General features: G+C 43.7%; 1 protein-coding gene across 9 annotated transcripts in view; it reads right to left on the bottom strand.

The window, feature by feature from the left end:
- LOC123376497 (uncharacterized oxidoreductase ZK1290.5-like) overlaps positions 1-17795 on the bottom strand; it is a 90480-nt gene that overhangs the window by 10221 nt on the left and 62464 nt on the right. For all 9 annotated transcript variants that reach the window (XM_045028527.1, XM_045028525.1, XM_045028520.1 and 6 more), the window contains 3 exons: positions 12804-12895; positions 2044-2226; positions 1394-1453 (listed from right to left, as the gene is read on the bottom strand). In XM_045028527.1, coding sequence (XP_044884462.1) covers positions 1394-1453; positions 2044-2226; positions 12804-12895 — 335 coding nt within the window. The remainder of the gene's footprint in view (positions 1-1393; positions 1454-2043; positions 2227-12803; positions 12896-17795) is intronic.

The raw sequence follows: 17795 nt of genomic DNA, 5'->3' as shown, positions 1-17795 counted from the left end.
GAGGACACACATTGTGATCTACTAGCAAAGTGCGTCATCGCTTCAAAGCTGGATTTCCCCTATGGCTCACTCGGTGCTCAGCAGAGCTCCCTTTCACTCCACACAAAGACGCAGTGCAGTGAGCTGCTGCCAGGCAAACTCCTCCCTCATCCTGCAATCTCTGGCTGCTGGAATGATCCCTTTTAGCCATAAACTCAGTCCTCAGCCTACATAAACCTAAACAGGGGACCCACCCTAGGACTGAAGATATGTACTGCTAGCTTAAGGTTATCTTTGCTTCCTTCGCACCCCACTGTGCAGAACACGGATCAGTCATGGTAAGGGAGGCCTGGGTCAAAATGCGGCATGAAGGAAGAGACAAAAAAAAATAAGAAAAACAAAAGCAAGACAGATGTAGTAAATTACATATAAAAATTACTTAATAGAAAGTTAAATGTCAAAATGTGACAAAGTGGTGCATGTGACTAATTTATACGTACACATACCCAATGTTGTGACTGAAGGGCAATCGATTCCCTTGCTCTGGTAAAGTTCATCCTCTTTTCTGCTAACCAATCTCTGCCAGAGAGATCTTTAGGAGCAAGGCTAAAATTTATTTCTGAAAATACACTTCTAGCTTTTGTAAAGCACCAGCACATTTTTAAAAATGGTTCCTGAGGGATGATAGATGGAAGGACTTCAGCCCACAATTTACTTGTTGAAACACTGACATTAAGGAAAAGGAAGAATCAATTACAAGACATAATTCTGTATAAAACAAACACTGGATGTCACAAGCTGAGATGATGTCAGTCCTGCTTTGGTTCCAACACCACCTGCTCTGTGCTGGGACCTCCTGTGGATGGATTGGGGGTGGGGTGGCTGGGAGGGAGGCAGCTATGCCAACTCTGCAGCTTCCACTAACATGGCTTACTGAACCTGGGATATCCCTAAGACAGCCTTTGCAGCCCCCTCTGCACTGGTCAAAGGTGGGTCTCAGTACTACAGTGAAATCCTCCCACTGTCTTCCTATGTGCCTAGCACAATGGTGCACTGGTTGGAGCCTCTGGATGCTACCATAATCCTAATAATAAATAAAAATGAATAATAATAATGAAAACAAAACTCACAACTTTATTGTTATTCTTTGATCAAATTGTTTAGATGCAGTAGGTCATCAGACTGTGTGTTTTATACATAATTATGTCTTCCAATTGATTTCTTACATTTGTGCACATCAGAAATCAGATTTTCCCACTGTCTTACAACAAGTTTATGTTGTAGTACTTGAACTGATTTTAATGGAATTGCACTGGCATAAAATTGGTATAGCACAGTGGAGAGTCAGACCCTAAACACTGTATCTAAAATAATTTGGGCATTAGTCATATGAAGCCAGTAAACCAGATCTTACCTCACAGTTTTCCCGTATCCTTTCTATTTTTGTAGATTTTGGAATAGTGACGATCCCATTCTGAAAAATGTAATAATTTTCATCCTTAAAAATAGGCGTTATTTAAAAAAAAACAGATTCAATTTTCAAAACATCTCTTAGAGCAATAGTTTAACCCGAGTTTCCTTCTGAGACTTTGATTCTACTCTTCAAATTCACTGGAATATCTGTGCAGCACTATTTATAATCACAGTTACATACACTATATACATTTCTAACATACTTTACATGGTTTTCCGTTCAGTATCCAACATTAATTCATATTCACTGGTTAGTGCTCTATGCTGAGAGAAAGGAAGAGAATGATGAAACTCACTGACTGTAGCATTTATATTGGAAAAATAACTCTTTTCATTTGTAATTCCTTTTACTTTGCTGAAACCAAAGATTATTTCAGTGGTAAAGATACTGTCATGTACAGCCTAGTATATTCCCACTACCCAGTAAAAGCACTTAGTTCATAGAACAACAGCAGCAGCAGATCAGATGTAAAATCACAATTTCCTGTATATGTTTTGGTTTGATGCACAACAAATATATCATCTGAACAGAACTATTCCTTTACATTTACCTCTTTAAACAGACACCATTATCTTGCTGCCCTCTCTTACCTGTATGCTCCAACGTATACAGATCTGTGCAGGGGTTTTGCCATATTTCTTTGCCAGCTGAATTATATTAGGATGAGTAAGAGCTTCGCCTTTGGCTAATGGGCAGTAGCCTTCAAAAACAATGTTTCTACTTCTACAATAATCCACCAGCTCTTGGGGCCTTTGGAAAGGGTGATATTCAACCTTTGATAAGCAAGAAGAAAATCTAAGTAAAAACTTTGATTAGAATGTATTTAAAAGACAGTTTTCTCTTTGATAGTAAAAATATGATTGACCTTTCTTTTTTTTAAATATAATAGAATGACCATGAGTGGAACCACAGTACTGCTGTAAGATGTATATATAGCCTTCCATCATCTTTAGAAGACAGTAAGAGGGAATTAATGCACAAACCCTCTAAATTAACTTACACAGCAATTTTCCTGAATATATTAAGGCCCTTTCCCTTGTGATCATGCCATGTAAAGTAGCTGCTTCTCCATGTTGCAACTGGAGTTACACTCCTGTTCACACGGAACTGATATTGCACAGTATTCTTGAAGAGACATACAAGTGGTAACACAGAAGAAAAGAGCCCCAGATCTATGCATAGGTAGTGATGACTTAAAACCCCCTTTACTTTCCCCCATTCCATCTCCTTGCCTCATTTCCACACTTTTAATACTCTTTTTAATGACACACAACTGAAGGAAGCATAGAAGTCTCTGATCAAAAGAATACCTAGCACCAAGGCTTGGAATGTCAGAGTGAATGCAATGAGCACTGAAATTGTTGGTGCATAGGAAAACCCTATATTATATGTTAATGGGGTGTCAGAGAGAGAAGGTGGTGGGTAACAAGGAGAAGTGCTGAGACTAGGTTTTCAGGGTGCCCAGGCTAGGGATGAAGTTCACAGATTGCCAATAACCTGTAAGTGGCTGGTGGAGAGAGGAACAGTAGTAAGGATCTGAGAGACAGTGGTATAAAGGAAGGGGAGGATGAAGGATTAAGGAAAGAGAAGAAGCCCTTGGATAAACAATCAAACATTTTGCAGCCCACCTAGCCAAACTGAATGTTTGAAGGTTCATCCCTATAAGGTTCATCTTTGAAAAGTCATGGATGACAGGAGAGATTGCAGAGGACTGGAAAAGGGCAATATAGTGTCCATCTATAAAAAGGGAAATAAGGACAATTCGAGGAATTACAGATCAATCAGCTTAACTTCACTACCTGGAAATATAATGGAGCAAATAATTAAGCAATCAATTTGCAAACACCTAGAGATAATAAGGTGATAAATAACAGTCAGCATGGATTTGTCAAGAACAAATCATGTCAAACCAACCTAATAGCTTTCTTTGACAGGATAAAAAGTCTTGTGGATAACGGGGAAGCGGTAGATGTGGTATATCTTGACTTTAGTAAGGCTTTTGATACTGTGTCACATGACCTTCTCATAAACAAACTAGAGAAATACAACCTAGATGGAGCTACTATAAGGTGGGTGCATAACTGGTTGGAAAACCATTCCCAGAGAGTAGTTATCAGTTGTTCACAGTCAAGCTGGAAGGCCATTGAGTGGGGCCCCAGAGGGATCAGTTCTGGGTCTGGTTCTGTTCAACATCTCCATCAGCAATTTAGATAATGGCATAGAGAGGACACTTATAAAGTCTGCGGACAACACCAAGCTGGGAGTGGTTGCAAGTGCTTTGGAGGAAAGGATTAAAATTCAAAATGATCTGGACAAACTGGAGAAATGGTCTGAAGTAAACAGGATGAAAGTCAATAACAACAAATGCAAAGTATTCCACTTAGGAAGGAACAATCAGTTGCACACATACCAAATGGGAAATGATTGACTAGGAAGGAGTATTGCAGAAAGGAAAATGGGGGTCCTGGTGGATCACAAGCTAAATATGAGTCAACAGTGTAACACTGTTGCAAAAAAACAAACATCATTCTGGGATGTATTAGCAGGAGTGTTAGTTACTCACCTTTGTAACTGTTGTTCTTCAAGATGTGTTGCTCATATCCATTTCAATTAGGTGTGCGCACGCCACGTGCATGGCCGTCAGAGAATTTTTACCCTAGCAACACCTGGTCGGTTGGCTGTGAAGCCCCCTGGGGTGGCACCTTCATGGCGATGGATATATACCCCGGCCGACCCAGCACCCCCTCAGTTCCTTCTTGCCGGATACTCCGACAGAGGGGAAGGAGGGTGGGTTTGGAATGGATATGAGCAACACATCTCGAAGAACAACAGTTACAAAGGTGAGCAGCCGTCTTTTCTTCTTCAAGTGCTTGCTCATATTGATTCCAATTAGGTGACTCCCAAGCCTTACCTAGGCGGTGGGGTTGGAGTGAAGTACTGTGTATTGTAGGATCGCCCTACCAAATGCCGCATCGTCTCTGGCCTGTCTAACGATGGCACAGTGTGATGCAAACATATGCACTGAAGACTAAGTAGCAGCTCTGCAGATCTCCTGGATTGGCACCTGGGCCAGGAAGGCTGCCGACGAGGCCTGAGCCCTTGTGGAGTGAGCGGTGAGATGGGGATTCGGGACCCCAGCCAGATCATAGCAAGCATGAATACATGACGTGATCCAAGAAGAGATCCACTGGGAGTAGACCAGAAGACCTTTCATCCAGTCTGCTACCACGATGTAGAGCTGCGTCGTTTTCTGGAAAGGCTTTGTATGTTCAATGTAGAAGGCAAGGGCCTACGAACATCGAGGGAGTGAAGCCGTTGTTCCAGACTATTGGCGTGAGGTTTTGGGTAGAAAACCGGGAGGAAGATGTCCTGGTTGATCTGAAAAGTCGATACCATCTTGGGAAGAAAGGCAGGGTGAGGTCATAGCTGCACCTTATTCTTATGGAAGATCGTGTAAGGTGGTTCCGATGTAAGAACCTTGAGCTTACAGACATGCTTTGCCAAAGTGATAGCCATGAGGAAAATTGTTTTCCAAGAGAGGTACAAAAGAGAACATGTGGCCAAGGGCTCAAACAGGGGTCTCATAAGTCTGGAAAGGACCAGGTTAAGGTCCCACATGGGTACAGGCTGTCATACATGTGGATATAGATGGTCCAGGTCCTTGAGGAATCTACCAACCATGGGGTTGGTGAAGACAGATCGGCCATTCACTCCTGGGTGGAAAGCTGAGATGGCCGCCAAGTGAATTCTGATGGATGATATCACCAGGCCCTGCTGTTTCCCGTTCAGGAGATAGTCCAGAATGAGAGGCATGGACGCTTGGACAGGAAGTGTGTCATGGTGAGAACACCAGCATGAGAATCGCTTCCATTTAGCCATATAGGTAGCCCGAGTGGAAGGTTTCCTGCTGCCCAACAGGACCTGTTGTACCAAACGAGAATAGAGGAGTTCAGAGTGTCTCAGCCATGCAGCATCCACGCCATGAGGTGGAGAGACCGCAGGTTGGGGTGACAGAGGTGGCCGTGATCCTGCGTGATCAGGTCCGGAAAGAGAGGCAGCGGAATCAGGGCAACCACCGAGATCTCCAACAGCATGGTGTACCAGTGCTGTCTGGGCCATGCCAGGCGACCAGAATCAGTCGTAATCTGCCTCTGCGCGCCTTGAGCAGGACCTTGTGTACAATGGGAAACAGCGGGAAGGCGTAGAACAATCAGCTCGTCCATGGGAGTAGGAAGGCATCTGTGAGAGAGCCTGGGGAGTGACCTTGGAGGGAGCAAAATGCCTGGCATTTCCGATTGCTGCGTGAAGCAAACAGGTCGACCTGGGGAAGCCCCCACTTTAGGAAGATAGAGTGGATGACATCCGGACGGAGTGACCACTTGTGGGCGTGGAAGGATCTGCTGAGGCGGTCCGCCAATGTGTTCTGGATCCCTGGGAGAAAAGACGCCACCAAGTGAATGGAGTGGGCTATGCAGAACTCCCACAGTTGAACAGCCTCCTGACAGAGGGGGGAGGAACGAGCATCCCCTTGCTTGTTGATGTAGAACGTGGCTGTGGTGTTGTCTGTGAGGACCGCCACACAATGACCATGCAGCCACTCTTGAAAGGCTTGACAAGCTAGATGTACTGCCATCAGTTCCCGTATGTTGATGTGGAGAGAAAGTTCGGACGGGGCCCACAGACCCTGTGTCTGAGTGTCCTTGAGATAGGCACCCCATCCCAGGGCTGACGCATCCGTAACAAGGGACAAGGTGGGCTGAGGGGTGTAGAAGGGGACTCCTTTGCATACCACCTCTGGGTCTAGCCACCAGTGGAGGGTGGTCAGGACCCTCTCCGGGACAGTGACCACCAGGTTCAGGCTGTCTCGACCTGGGTGATAGACTGATGCCAGCCAGGCTTGAAGTGGGCGGAGCCTTAGTCTGACATGCCTGGTGACATATGTGCAGGAAGCCATGTGTCCTAGAAGACTCAAGCATGTTCTTGCCATCGAGGCTGAGAAGCTTTTAAGGCTCCGGATGAGGCCCAACAAAGCTTGGAAAGCAGGAGGGCTCGAGCGCGTGCGGAGTCCAGGACCGACCCGATGAATTCTATCCTCTGAGTCGGTTCTAGCATTGACTTTGCCACATTGAGATGGAGGCCTAATCAACCAAACGTATCCAGGACAAACTGAATGTGAGACTGCACCTGCTCTTTGGCATGCCCTTGGATGAGCCAGTCGTCAAGATACGGGTATACTTGAATTTGTCGACGATAGAGGAAGGCTGCCACTACTGCCACACATTTGGTGAACACCCAGGGGGTCATAGAGAGGCCGAACAGAAGGACCATAAACTGATAGTGTTTGTGGTTGACCACAAAGCAGAGGAAGTGTCTGTGTGTTGGATGGATTGCTATGTGGAAATATGCGTCTTTCATGTCGAAGGCAGCGTACCAGTCTCCAGGATCCAGGGAAGGTATAATGGTGCCCAAGGAGACCATGCAGAACTTCAACTTTACCATGAATTTGTTGAGTCCGTGCGGGTCCAGGATAGGCCAAAGCCCGCCTTTTGCCTTGGGGATTAGGAAATAATGGGGTTAAAACCCTCTGCCCCTTAGCTGCCTTGAAACCTCCTTGATTGCCCCCATGGCAAGGAGTGACTGCAACTCCTGGATAACGAGTTGCTTGTGAGAAGGGTCCCTGAAGAGGGATGGGGTGGGAGGGCGGGGAAAACAAAAATTGAAGAGAGTATCCCCTTTCCACTGTGCGAAGAACCCAACGGTCCGTGGTTATGAGGGACCAGGCACGGTGGAAACAGGATAAATGATTCAGGATCCTGAATGAGGTTCGGTACACCGTCCTCGGGTGTCCCTTCAAAAGTTTTGTTTGGGACCCACTGAGGGCTTGGAAGGACCTTGGGCCTGGCCGGATTGGTGGTTGGAGGGTTTTCTCCTGCCACCGCACCTCCGTCTCCTATAGAAGTCCTGTCTCGGCCAAGGAGGAGGGTAAGAGCATTGGGGCTGCGGTTTAAATGGTTTCCACAGGGTAGATGGTGTGTGCATCCCCAGCAAACGCATTATGGCCCTAGAGTGTTTGAGGCTTTGAAGCATCGAGTCTGTCTTGTTGAGAACAGGCCCTCTCCATCAAAGGGAAGATCCTGCAAAGTTTGCTGAAGCTCTGGTGGTAGACTAGAAGCTTGCAGCCAAGAAATGCGCCTCATTGCTATCCCTGAGGAGAGGGTCCGAGTGGCAGAGTCCGTGGTGTCCAATGAGGCCTGCAAAGTGCTTTGTGCAACCGTTTTTCCCTCTTCTAGCAGAGCCGCAAACTCTTCTTTGGACTCCGGAGGAACCAGTTCCTTGAACATCATCATGGAGTTCCAGGAGTTAAAATTGTATCGGCTCAGGAGAGCCTGCTGGTTCGCAATCCGGAGTTGGAGCCCCCCCCCCCTTCCCCCCAGAGGAGTAGACTTTGTGCCCAAATAAATTGAGGCGTTTGGCCTCTTTTGATTTGGGTACCAGGGCTTGCTGACCATGACGCTCCTTCTCATTCACTGAGGCCACCAGCAGTGAACAGGGCTGTGGGTGAGTACAGATAGTTATATCCCTTGGAGGGGACGAAATACTTCCACTCCACCCCCTTAGCAGTTGGGGGAATGGAAGTGGGTGTTTGCCAGACTGTACTGGCCATGGTTTGAGTGGTCCGGATAAGTGGTAAGGCCATCCTGGAAGGAGCCTCTGTGGACAAAATGTCAACCACAGAGTCCTCATCTTGACTACCTCCTTTGCTTGCAGGTTCATATTCCGCACCACTCTTTGCAAGAGTTCCTGGTGGGCGCGGAGGTCTATTGGGAGGGGGACACCCAATATAGTGGTCTCTGCCACAGCCTCATCGGGCGAAGATGAGGAGGATGCCACAGGAGGTAGAGGATCATATGCTTTTGGCCAGGCATGTGAGAGCGGTGCCGGACTGCAGAAATTGATTGCAGTGCTGGGGAACGTCGGTGCTGCAGCTCTCTATCAGAGTCCAAGCGCAGTACTGTTCCCGTAGCTGAAGCCGGGGCACTGCGTACCAAAGCACTCAGCACCGGGTCTTGCCACGCCACTGGAGGCTGAGGACTAAGAGCTGCCTCCATAAGGAGCTGTCTTAAACGAAAGTCCCGCTCCTTCTTAGTCCGGGGATGAAAGCTCTTGCAAATCCTGCACGTCTCTGCCTGGTGAGATTCCCCCAGACACTTCAGGCAAGAGTCGTGGGGGTTGCTCGTTGGTATGGGCTTGGAGCAGGATTCACAGGGCTTAAAGCCCGGAGCTTTGGGCATGAGCCCAATCAAATACGGGAAGGAGGGGAAAACCCCTTCTCCCCCACTAATACCAACTACTATACTATAACTAGAACTACAACTATTAAAATCTATAACAATATTATAACAACAAACTATTAAACTGTAGGGAAACGCTAGGGAGAGTGGAGAGTAACAAAGCCAAGCTCCACAGTTCCAACGACCGTCACGAGCAGTAAGAAGGAACTGAGGGGGCGCTGGGTTGGCCGGGGTATATATCCAGCACCATGAAGGCGCCACTCCAGGGGGCTCCTCAGCTGACCCACCGTGTTTTGCTAGGGTAAAAATTCTCCGATGGCCGTGGCGTGCACACCTAATTGGAATTGATATGAGCAAGCACTCGAAGAAGAAAATGTAATTCTTCTGCTCTACTCTGCTGATTAGGCTTCAAATGGAGTATTGTGTCCAGTTTGAGGTGCCACATTTCAGGAAAGATGTGGACAATTTTGGAGAAAATCCAGAGAAGAGCAACAAAAATGTTAAAGGTCTAGAAATCATGACCTATGAGGGAAGATTAAAAAAAATGGGTTTGTTTAGTCTGGAGAAGGGAAGACTGTATTTTTTAAATACATAAAAGGTTGTTACAAGGAGGAGGGAGAACAATTGTTGTCCTTAATGTCTGAGGATAAGACAAGAAGCAATGGGCTTAAATTGCAGCAAGGGAGATTTAGGCTGGACATAAGGAAAAACGTCCCAACTGTCAAGGTGGTTAAGCACTGGAATAAATTGCCATGGGAGGTTATGGAATCTCCATTGTTGGAGATTTTTAAGAGCAGGGTTAAACAAATACATGTCAGGGATGGTCTAGACCAGTGTTTCCCAAACTTGGGATGTCGCTTGTGTAGGGAAAGCCCCTGGCGGGCCGGGCTGGCTTGTTTACCTGTCCTGTCCGCAGATTCGGCCGATCGCGGCTCCGTCTGGCCACGGTTCGCTCCTCCAGGCCAATGGGAGCTGCTGGAAGTGGTGCGGGCCAAGGGACATACTGGCCGCTGCTTCCCGCAGCCCCCATTGGCCTGGAGTGGTGAACCTTGGCCAGTGGGAGCCGTGATCGGCTGAACCTGTGGACGGGGCAGGTAAACAAACCGGTCCGGCCTGCCAGGGGCTTTCCCTACACAAGCGGTGTCCCAAGTTTGGGAAACACTGGTCTAGATAATACTTAGTCCTGCCACGAGTACAGGGCACTGAACTAGATGACCTTTCAAGGTCCCTTCCAGTCCTATGATTCTAGAACAAATGTTATTTTGAAAAACATTTCACAACTAATGAATTGTAAAAAAAAACCAAACCAAACTAAAAACACCTCCCTGTGCATTGAGATCAAATTGAGTGTAGTTTTCCCTTACATCGCCACTATATAATCATGTGACATGACTTCAAATCAAATAGCTGTCACTGTTGTTCCAATGATCTAGCTCTTGCGTATTTTGAGGAAAAAAATTGTTTAGAACAATGACATCAACATGTGGAATCTGGAAAAATTCTTCCGCCATAAGAAGGACAAATGAACATTTCCTGTTTCTCATCTTTAGTACATGTTGTCTTTTCAGACAACAATAGGCTGGCATTTGTTCAATACACACTAAGAAAAACCCTGCCCCTTGAAGGCTGGCCTGAGTCAACCTAAAAATGCTATGATCTAAATTACTGTGCGAACTGTGGACAAGGTTCAAACAACAGACACATCCATTTCTTCAACCTTTGATGTTTCTTAACCTTTGAGTGGCCTTTGTATGTAATGTTTACATTTATATGTCCAATGTTTAGGTCACTGTTTTATTCATTGGCTTACACCTGAACAGATTAGAAAAATATTTTCATTCTTTATTACACAGAATTGTGACAAGAAAAAGAATGAGCCAGCAGTTCCTTTCAAAATACTGTTTAACACAATCCACAGCAAATCTACCATGTTTGTTACTTATCAGACAGCACTACACTAAAAACGAATATTTAGAGAGGCAACAAGTGCTCATTTGAGGGGTAGGAATAATTTTATACTAGTTATTAAACACATATTAACTCTAGTGCAGTGTCTCACAAAAAGTACTCCTAGTCGGTAAAATGATAAAACATTCAGATGCAGTATACTAAGGATGCATTATTTAATTAGTAATACTGTAGTAAAATTAAATGGAAGTAGGAATTGGATGTTTAAGTTAGATTCCTATTGGGTAGGTGTCATCAATATAATATGTTACAAGAAATTAAATAAAAAGGTGACTAATTTTCTAATTCAGGACCAAATTCTACTCCCAGTTACACCAGAGTAAATCTGGAATAGCTATTGGCTTCAGATGATGTATTCCACATTTACATCAATATAACTGCAAGCAGAATATATCCCTTAGTCTTTCAAGGCTTCAGAGTTACACAGTTCAAGGTTATTTCACAAATATTTAGAACAAGTATGGCATGCTGATATGTCACCCACCAACTTGATTAACTAGATGCAGAGCTAATGTTGCCTTTCTTCTGGAGACAATGAACACTGTATCATCCATTGATTAGTGAATCCCAGATGTCATGAGCTGAGTTCTGGGAACTCGTGATATTCAGCTGCATGGCTGGCTAGAGCAGGTAACTTCTTGACAATTTTTTTTAAAATGCAGCCCAAAGCATTTTTTTCTTTTCAAACATTTATGGATGATTTTTTGGTGCTACTGAAAGTGAAGGACAATTAAGCTTTGGCTAGAGGAGGCACAGGGAGAGTGACCACTGTGCAAGCTTCTCCTCTACTAATAACTCCTATTTCCTGACCTGCAACACCCATGCTATTCTAGTCCTAGATTTTTCTCAGGCAAAGACTACCAATCATATGTTGATGGAGCAAGTCCCGCTGTTCTCTGGCACTGCTCTTTACTGAGCCCTTGGATTTGTATGTGAAAACCTGGCAGGGATTTAATAAAGGAGCTTGCAGCTGAATGAAATCCTCCACCGTTGCTATTAGTTAATCACAAGGGAACCCAAAGTCAGCGTGGTTTTTGTATAAGCCATTCTGTCACAAGGAGGAGATACTGCAGCTTCATAGACAGCTCCTGTCCCTATGGATCCAGAGAGTCCATTCCCCATGTGTATATCAGACTGCAATATGCAGAAAGGCTTTGCCCCCTCTCAACTCTATTCTATCTGTGTGGAGCAGCCACCCCATCACAACAGTTTTACATATTTCTTAGGCATGGACTACACTAGCGGGGGGGTTCGAACTAAGATACACAACTTCATCTACACTATTCATGTAGCTGAAGTCGAAGTATCTTAGTTCGACTTAACTGGCCATTCTCACGGCAGTGAGTCGACTGCCGCGGCTCCCCCATCGACTCCGCTTACTCCTCCTGCCAAGGTGGAGTACGGGCGTCGATTAGCAGATCGATTTATCGCATCCAGACAAGACGCAATAAATCGATCCCCGATATATTGAACACTACCCACCGATCCAGTGGGTAGTACAGACGTACCCTTAGTCGTTAAGGACCAAATTCTGCCGCCCTTATTCAGCTGTGAAATGAATGCGAGTACATATGGAAGTCTTGCACAACATGAGGAAGGATAGCAGAATCTAGTCCATACTGGAGAATATCAGTAGAAAGAGTAAAGAGTTTCGAACCAAAAGAATCTTTAAAATGTGACAACTGTACACTGTCGTGAGGATTTTCAGTGTTGCCTAAGGGAGTTAGGTCTCTATTTTTTAAAATGCAGTACTTACATTTGGCAGTACATCCTCAAGTAGCTTGTTGCTATGATGGTGATTTGATACTCAGTATCTAGTTGAAGACTGTTTATTTGCAAACTGTCAGCATCTAAAATTGAGCCATTGTCCACAACATCAGTCACAAACAGGTCTGGTAAGAAGACAACTAACCATGTGGGTAAATTATTTTATAGTTGTGGTTTTTTTCTTTTTTGTTTGTTTTATTTTTTTGGGTCCAAGACTAATTTTGACATTTGGATTTGTTGAAAGGGACTTGAGAAATCATGTTTTTTGGGTGATGGGGTTTATTCTAAAACAGATGTCTTGAATGTATTGCATACACACTCACCTGATTAACATGTGGGGTTATCTTACAATCTTCCTTTAGTTGCTCCAAATGATTAATGAGAAAATTGCTTACACCAATAGACCGACATAAACCTAACAAAAGAAAAAGGAAATAAAGTAAAGCATTGTACAGTACTATAGAAGCAGAAAAAGTGCTCTACAAAGTCTGAGTTTGCATAACAGAATACTGCAGAGAGTGACAGACAAACCAATATTGAAATCCAGTTTGACAGCATTATCTGAAAGCATGGTGCTATCAGAGTTCTATTACAAAAATGTTTTATAATCTAAACACACAGGAGGCTCCCCAGTGTATAAAAACTCCAGGCTAAATTCTGGGAAAGACTAATGTACTATAAGCAAACAACAATTGGACTTCACCAGAATGAAAGGAAGGAAATGGTGTTCTTAGCAGCTTGCCAAAACTAAAGAAAAGCGGAACATTTGTAGAAGACTAATAGGGAATGAGTAATAAAACACAAGGACACACAGTCTAAACGAACAGCCCACTACTTATATTTAAGGTAGGTTGATACTATAACAAACATTTACATAAAATTCAGTATAAAAAACTACTCTTAAAAATGAAATGTATGAAAAAGTCAGGAAACTCAAAGGATTGAGTAGAGTGCCGGCATTAACACTGGATTTCTTGGCTTCTGTTAGTGTACATTTTAAATATATTAACAGAATTTAAAATGAGTATGTGTGCGCAAATTCAGTGCTGACTGACAACTTCGGGGAGACCAATGTCCTCTTTTACCCATGGAAATGGCACAGCACACTTCCCAACACTACCCTGCAACAACCCTGACCAGTCCTGGGGAGGGCCTGACCAGTCCTGGGGATGGGGTGGAGGGGTCAGTCCGTGGTGTCTCTGTTGAGACTGTTAATACAGGATGTCAATTGCGGTGATGGTTTTTGTGATGTAGACTGAGCTAAAACCACCAGATGCCTTTCAAACAGGTCACTGAGTAGCAGGGTGGATTTGATTTAAATCAAATTGATCTAAATCATACTTTAAATCACTAGGCAGGAAGACTTGATTTAATCATGGATTTCTACATAAAAGTGCATTCTTATTGGTTGTTATAACCTTAATACATATTCTTCACAACTCAGAGATAGACGTAGGTTTCATTTTTAGAAGGTACACGCTACACATTTTTTAAGTTATTTATTTTGAAAACTTTTCAGATTAGTTTTACAGCCAGATCAGAAAATGAATGATTGTTTGGTTATTTCATTTACCAAAGGTAATTGAAGCAGATATTTATGAAGTCATTGGGAGGTGAACTATCTCCAGTTCAACGAGTTAATCATTAATATTTGGAGGATTTTCTTCCCATGTTGTCCCATGCTGTATTAGGAGGACATCATCACCAGACAAACATTTAAATTGTTTTATTTAACTATGTCTCACCTCTATTTATTTATTTATTTATTTTATTTAATAACATTTTTGCTGTTGACAAGCATGTTATCTCTGAAGACACAAATCCACAGTTTGAGAACTGCAAAACTAAGCATCTCTGATGGTATCTTATAGAATGAGCACTGAGTCCCTTTGGGTAGACAGAAAGATGAACCTAAATAATTTATACAGAAGTCCCTGGAACCCCATAAAATTGGGTCCCTAATCCATGAACTACTGGAACTCATTTATAAAACTTTTCTTAAACATTATATGAATATATTGTCTCATACTATAGAATTAGAATTTATAACCCCTATTCCATGATGAGATCTCTTTGAGCTATAATGTATCTTAATTAAAACTATCTTTAGATAATTTTTTTCCTCAAAAAATATTTTATCAAAAAAATTCGATTTAAATTTAAAAAAATCTGATTTTTTAATTTTTTAAAAAATCATTGATTTTTATCCACCCTTCTGATTAGCCATCAGATGTTAACACTTTCACTCGTTACTGACCTGAGCGGATTACAGCTGGCAACCTTAGAGCTTAAAGTTTCTATGAACCTTTTACCAATCTCCTGAGCCTTCCAGTTCTTCTAATGTTTGCATTTCTCTTTTCACATTTGTGTGAATTTGGAATTTATTAAACGAACTTCTTTAACTCTTTAGGGCTAAGTCAGTAATGACTAAAAGTCATTACTATCCGTCAGCTCTTTAATGGGGTATCTGAAGTGAACTGCATCCAGTTCTTTGTAGACTGGGATTTAGATAACAAAACACACATCACCACAACTAGCTTCTTCAATGGTAGCTGGAGAGACCAAGAGCTGAATGTGTGAAGAGAGTTTTCCTTTCACCTCCAAGTCTGTGTGAAGGCTGTTGACATCTCCGACATAGACAGCTGGGTGTGGCAAGCTTGGTAGAAACTTTTGGTTCCAGCTGATGCTTGGAGGCTTGTAAACATTCGCCAGCCAGAAACCGCCAACCTGGATGGTGTCACAGAATTCAGTAGACATCAAATGAATGGCATCTGCACTATCAGACTGAACGTATGTGGCTTGGCCATGCTTTGGGTGTGCCACACAGCACAACAGGTCGAAGCCGTCGCTACTGTAAATCCCAGCTTCGGCAGTTGCCATGTGTGTCTCTTGAAAGCAAATGATGTCGACAGTATGTTGATGAGCAAGAATGCCAAGTAAATCATGCTTGGCAGCCAAAAAACCCTCCACATTAAGTTGTAACACGCGTAGAGCTGGACCAATGACACAGAAGTCACCAGGCTGCATATTGGGGTTGTCGGTGATGATAGTGCTGGGATTTGTTGAGCTGGTGCTTGCAGAATTCAGCTTGCTGCTTGGATCATTAGCTTCCCTGACTGCTGTCAGGTACTGGCGGGTGATGTGATGAGGACACTGATCCATTGCCTGCTCGTGAAGGTATCACGGGTCCTGCTACCTTGGGTCACAGGCATCGCTGAACTGTTCCTCTGTGATAGGCAGTTCAGAGTCTATATGGGGGAGAAGACGAGTGCTTGGAGACAATAGAGCAATGGGTTACCCCAAGGCGCTCTGCTTTCTCCAACCCTGTTCAACTTTTACATCAACGACCTACCAACAACCGAGTTGAAAGTTCATTTATGCAGATGGCATCTGTTGCAGTACCCAGGCCCGGACATTTCACAAGCTTGATGTCACCTTTAACTGAGACATGACAAAGTTAGCTGACTACTGTAAGACTTGGTGCCTCCAGCCAAGCGTCATAAAAACAGTCTCCAGTTTGTTCCCTCTTCATCACGCCAGCGCAACCCGAGAACTGAATGTTTATCTGAATGGTCAGAAGATGAAGCATGAAGTAGATCCGGTCTATCTAGATGTGACCGTAGCATGCACACCAAGTTACCATGCCCACCTGAAGAAGACAGCAGCTAAACTTAAGATGTGCAATAATCTTCTTAGCACACTGGCAGGTTCATCATGGGATGTTCGTGTTCCAACTTTGCGGATGTCAGCTCTTGCCACTTCGTATTCAGTGGTGGAGTATTGTGCACCAGTTTGGAGTCGATTGTCACACACCAAACTGGTGGATACACAGTTACATGCCGCCATGCGTATCATCTCTGGCACCTAGTGTCCGACTGCACTCCCATGGCTTCCAGTTCTGAGCAATATTGCTCCTCCTCACATCAGATGAGAGGTTGCCACTGGCAAGTTACTGGAGAAAGTATGCGCCAACTCAAGCCTGCCACTGCACAATGACCTTTTTAAACCACCAGCTGCATGTTTGCCATCATGTTGCCCATTATGGTCTCATCCGCCATGCTAGGATGTTAGGGCAGAAACACTCTGGTGAGAGGAATGGATATCTGCTATAATCCCCAACTAGTCCCTCATCGCCAACCCCACAATTTGCCCGCCTGGTTTTGACCTGCCCCGTCGTCAATGGTCCCTGTTGAACAGATTCTGGAGCGGGCAAGGTCTCTGTGCAGCCAGCCAGTACCACTTGGGCCTTTGTGACAGCCATTTGTGCATCTGCGGCACAACACAGACAATGACACACATTGTCGATCAAAACCCGCTGACTAGGTTCAGCAGTGGCCTAGAAGAACTGCATCACGCCACTGAAGATGCCATTGCTTGGCTAGATGACTATGCACACACTAAATAAACAACCTCGAAGTCAGGCACATTGCCGGGCTCACACTGCCATTACCCTGGATGGCCCTGCCCTGTGAATAAACAAAGGACTCCAATCACTACTTCTGTTAAGACAGCACCTCTTCTGAGAACTATCTTCATTTCAAAAGAAGAAAGAAAAGAAAACAAAAGCTATTCTGGTCTCTCCAGAAAATACTTCATCAGGCAATTTCACACAACTAAAATTAAGGTAATTACTGACTAATGGCCTGATTTTACAGCCACGCCATGTTGGAGCTGCCATTGTCTTGACTTCAGTGAGAGTTGTGCATGTGGAACAGCCATGGAATTGACCCCAACAGAGGTATACTTGCCACTCAGTGCACATATATAGCTCTCATTAATACTAATGGGATTCAGGGATACATTCAAGGAAGAATTTACCTTGATTTAGAATTTAAAATAAAGTTAATGGAAATGTGTGAGGAAATTTTGCTATGTAGCTATCTCATTTCACACATACACACACAAATTGTACATTTTAAATACCAAAAAATCATAATCCACTAGCAGAGTAAAAGTCTGACTGATTTTGAGTTACATGACTACAATAAATTATCCGGAATTAGTATATCCATTACTTAATTTTGTTAAAGCAAATCCAGTTACGTACTACTATGCTGAAATTTTGTAAATCAAGTTACATTATGGTGTTAATTTATTTATCCCTTTAAACCCCTGTAAAATGTGTTATGTAGTGGAAATGCTGATACTTCTTTAACCATACACAAACTCTGCAATTATGTAGCTTTTACATATTAAAGTAGGACAAGTGGATATACTGTAAAGCAGTAATACCGTATACTTCATTTTTTCTAATATGGTTTTTGTTTTCAACTAGACTGCTAGATAGCTCTCATTTAGAGAAATGATCATCTGCT

The sequence above is a fragment of the Mauremys mutica genome, chromosome 8, assembly GCF_020497125.1.
Source record: "Mauremys mutica isolate MM-2020 ecotype Southern chromosome 8, ASM2049712v1, whole genome shotgun sequence".
Taxonomy (NCBI): domain Eukaryota; kingdom Metazoa; phylum Chordata; order Testudines; family Geoemydidae; genus Mauremys; species Mauremys mutica.
Note: the sequence above shows the minus strand (reverse complement) of the source record. Positions and strands in the feature narration are given on the sequence as shown.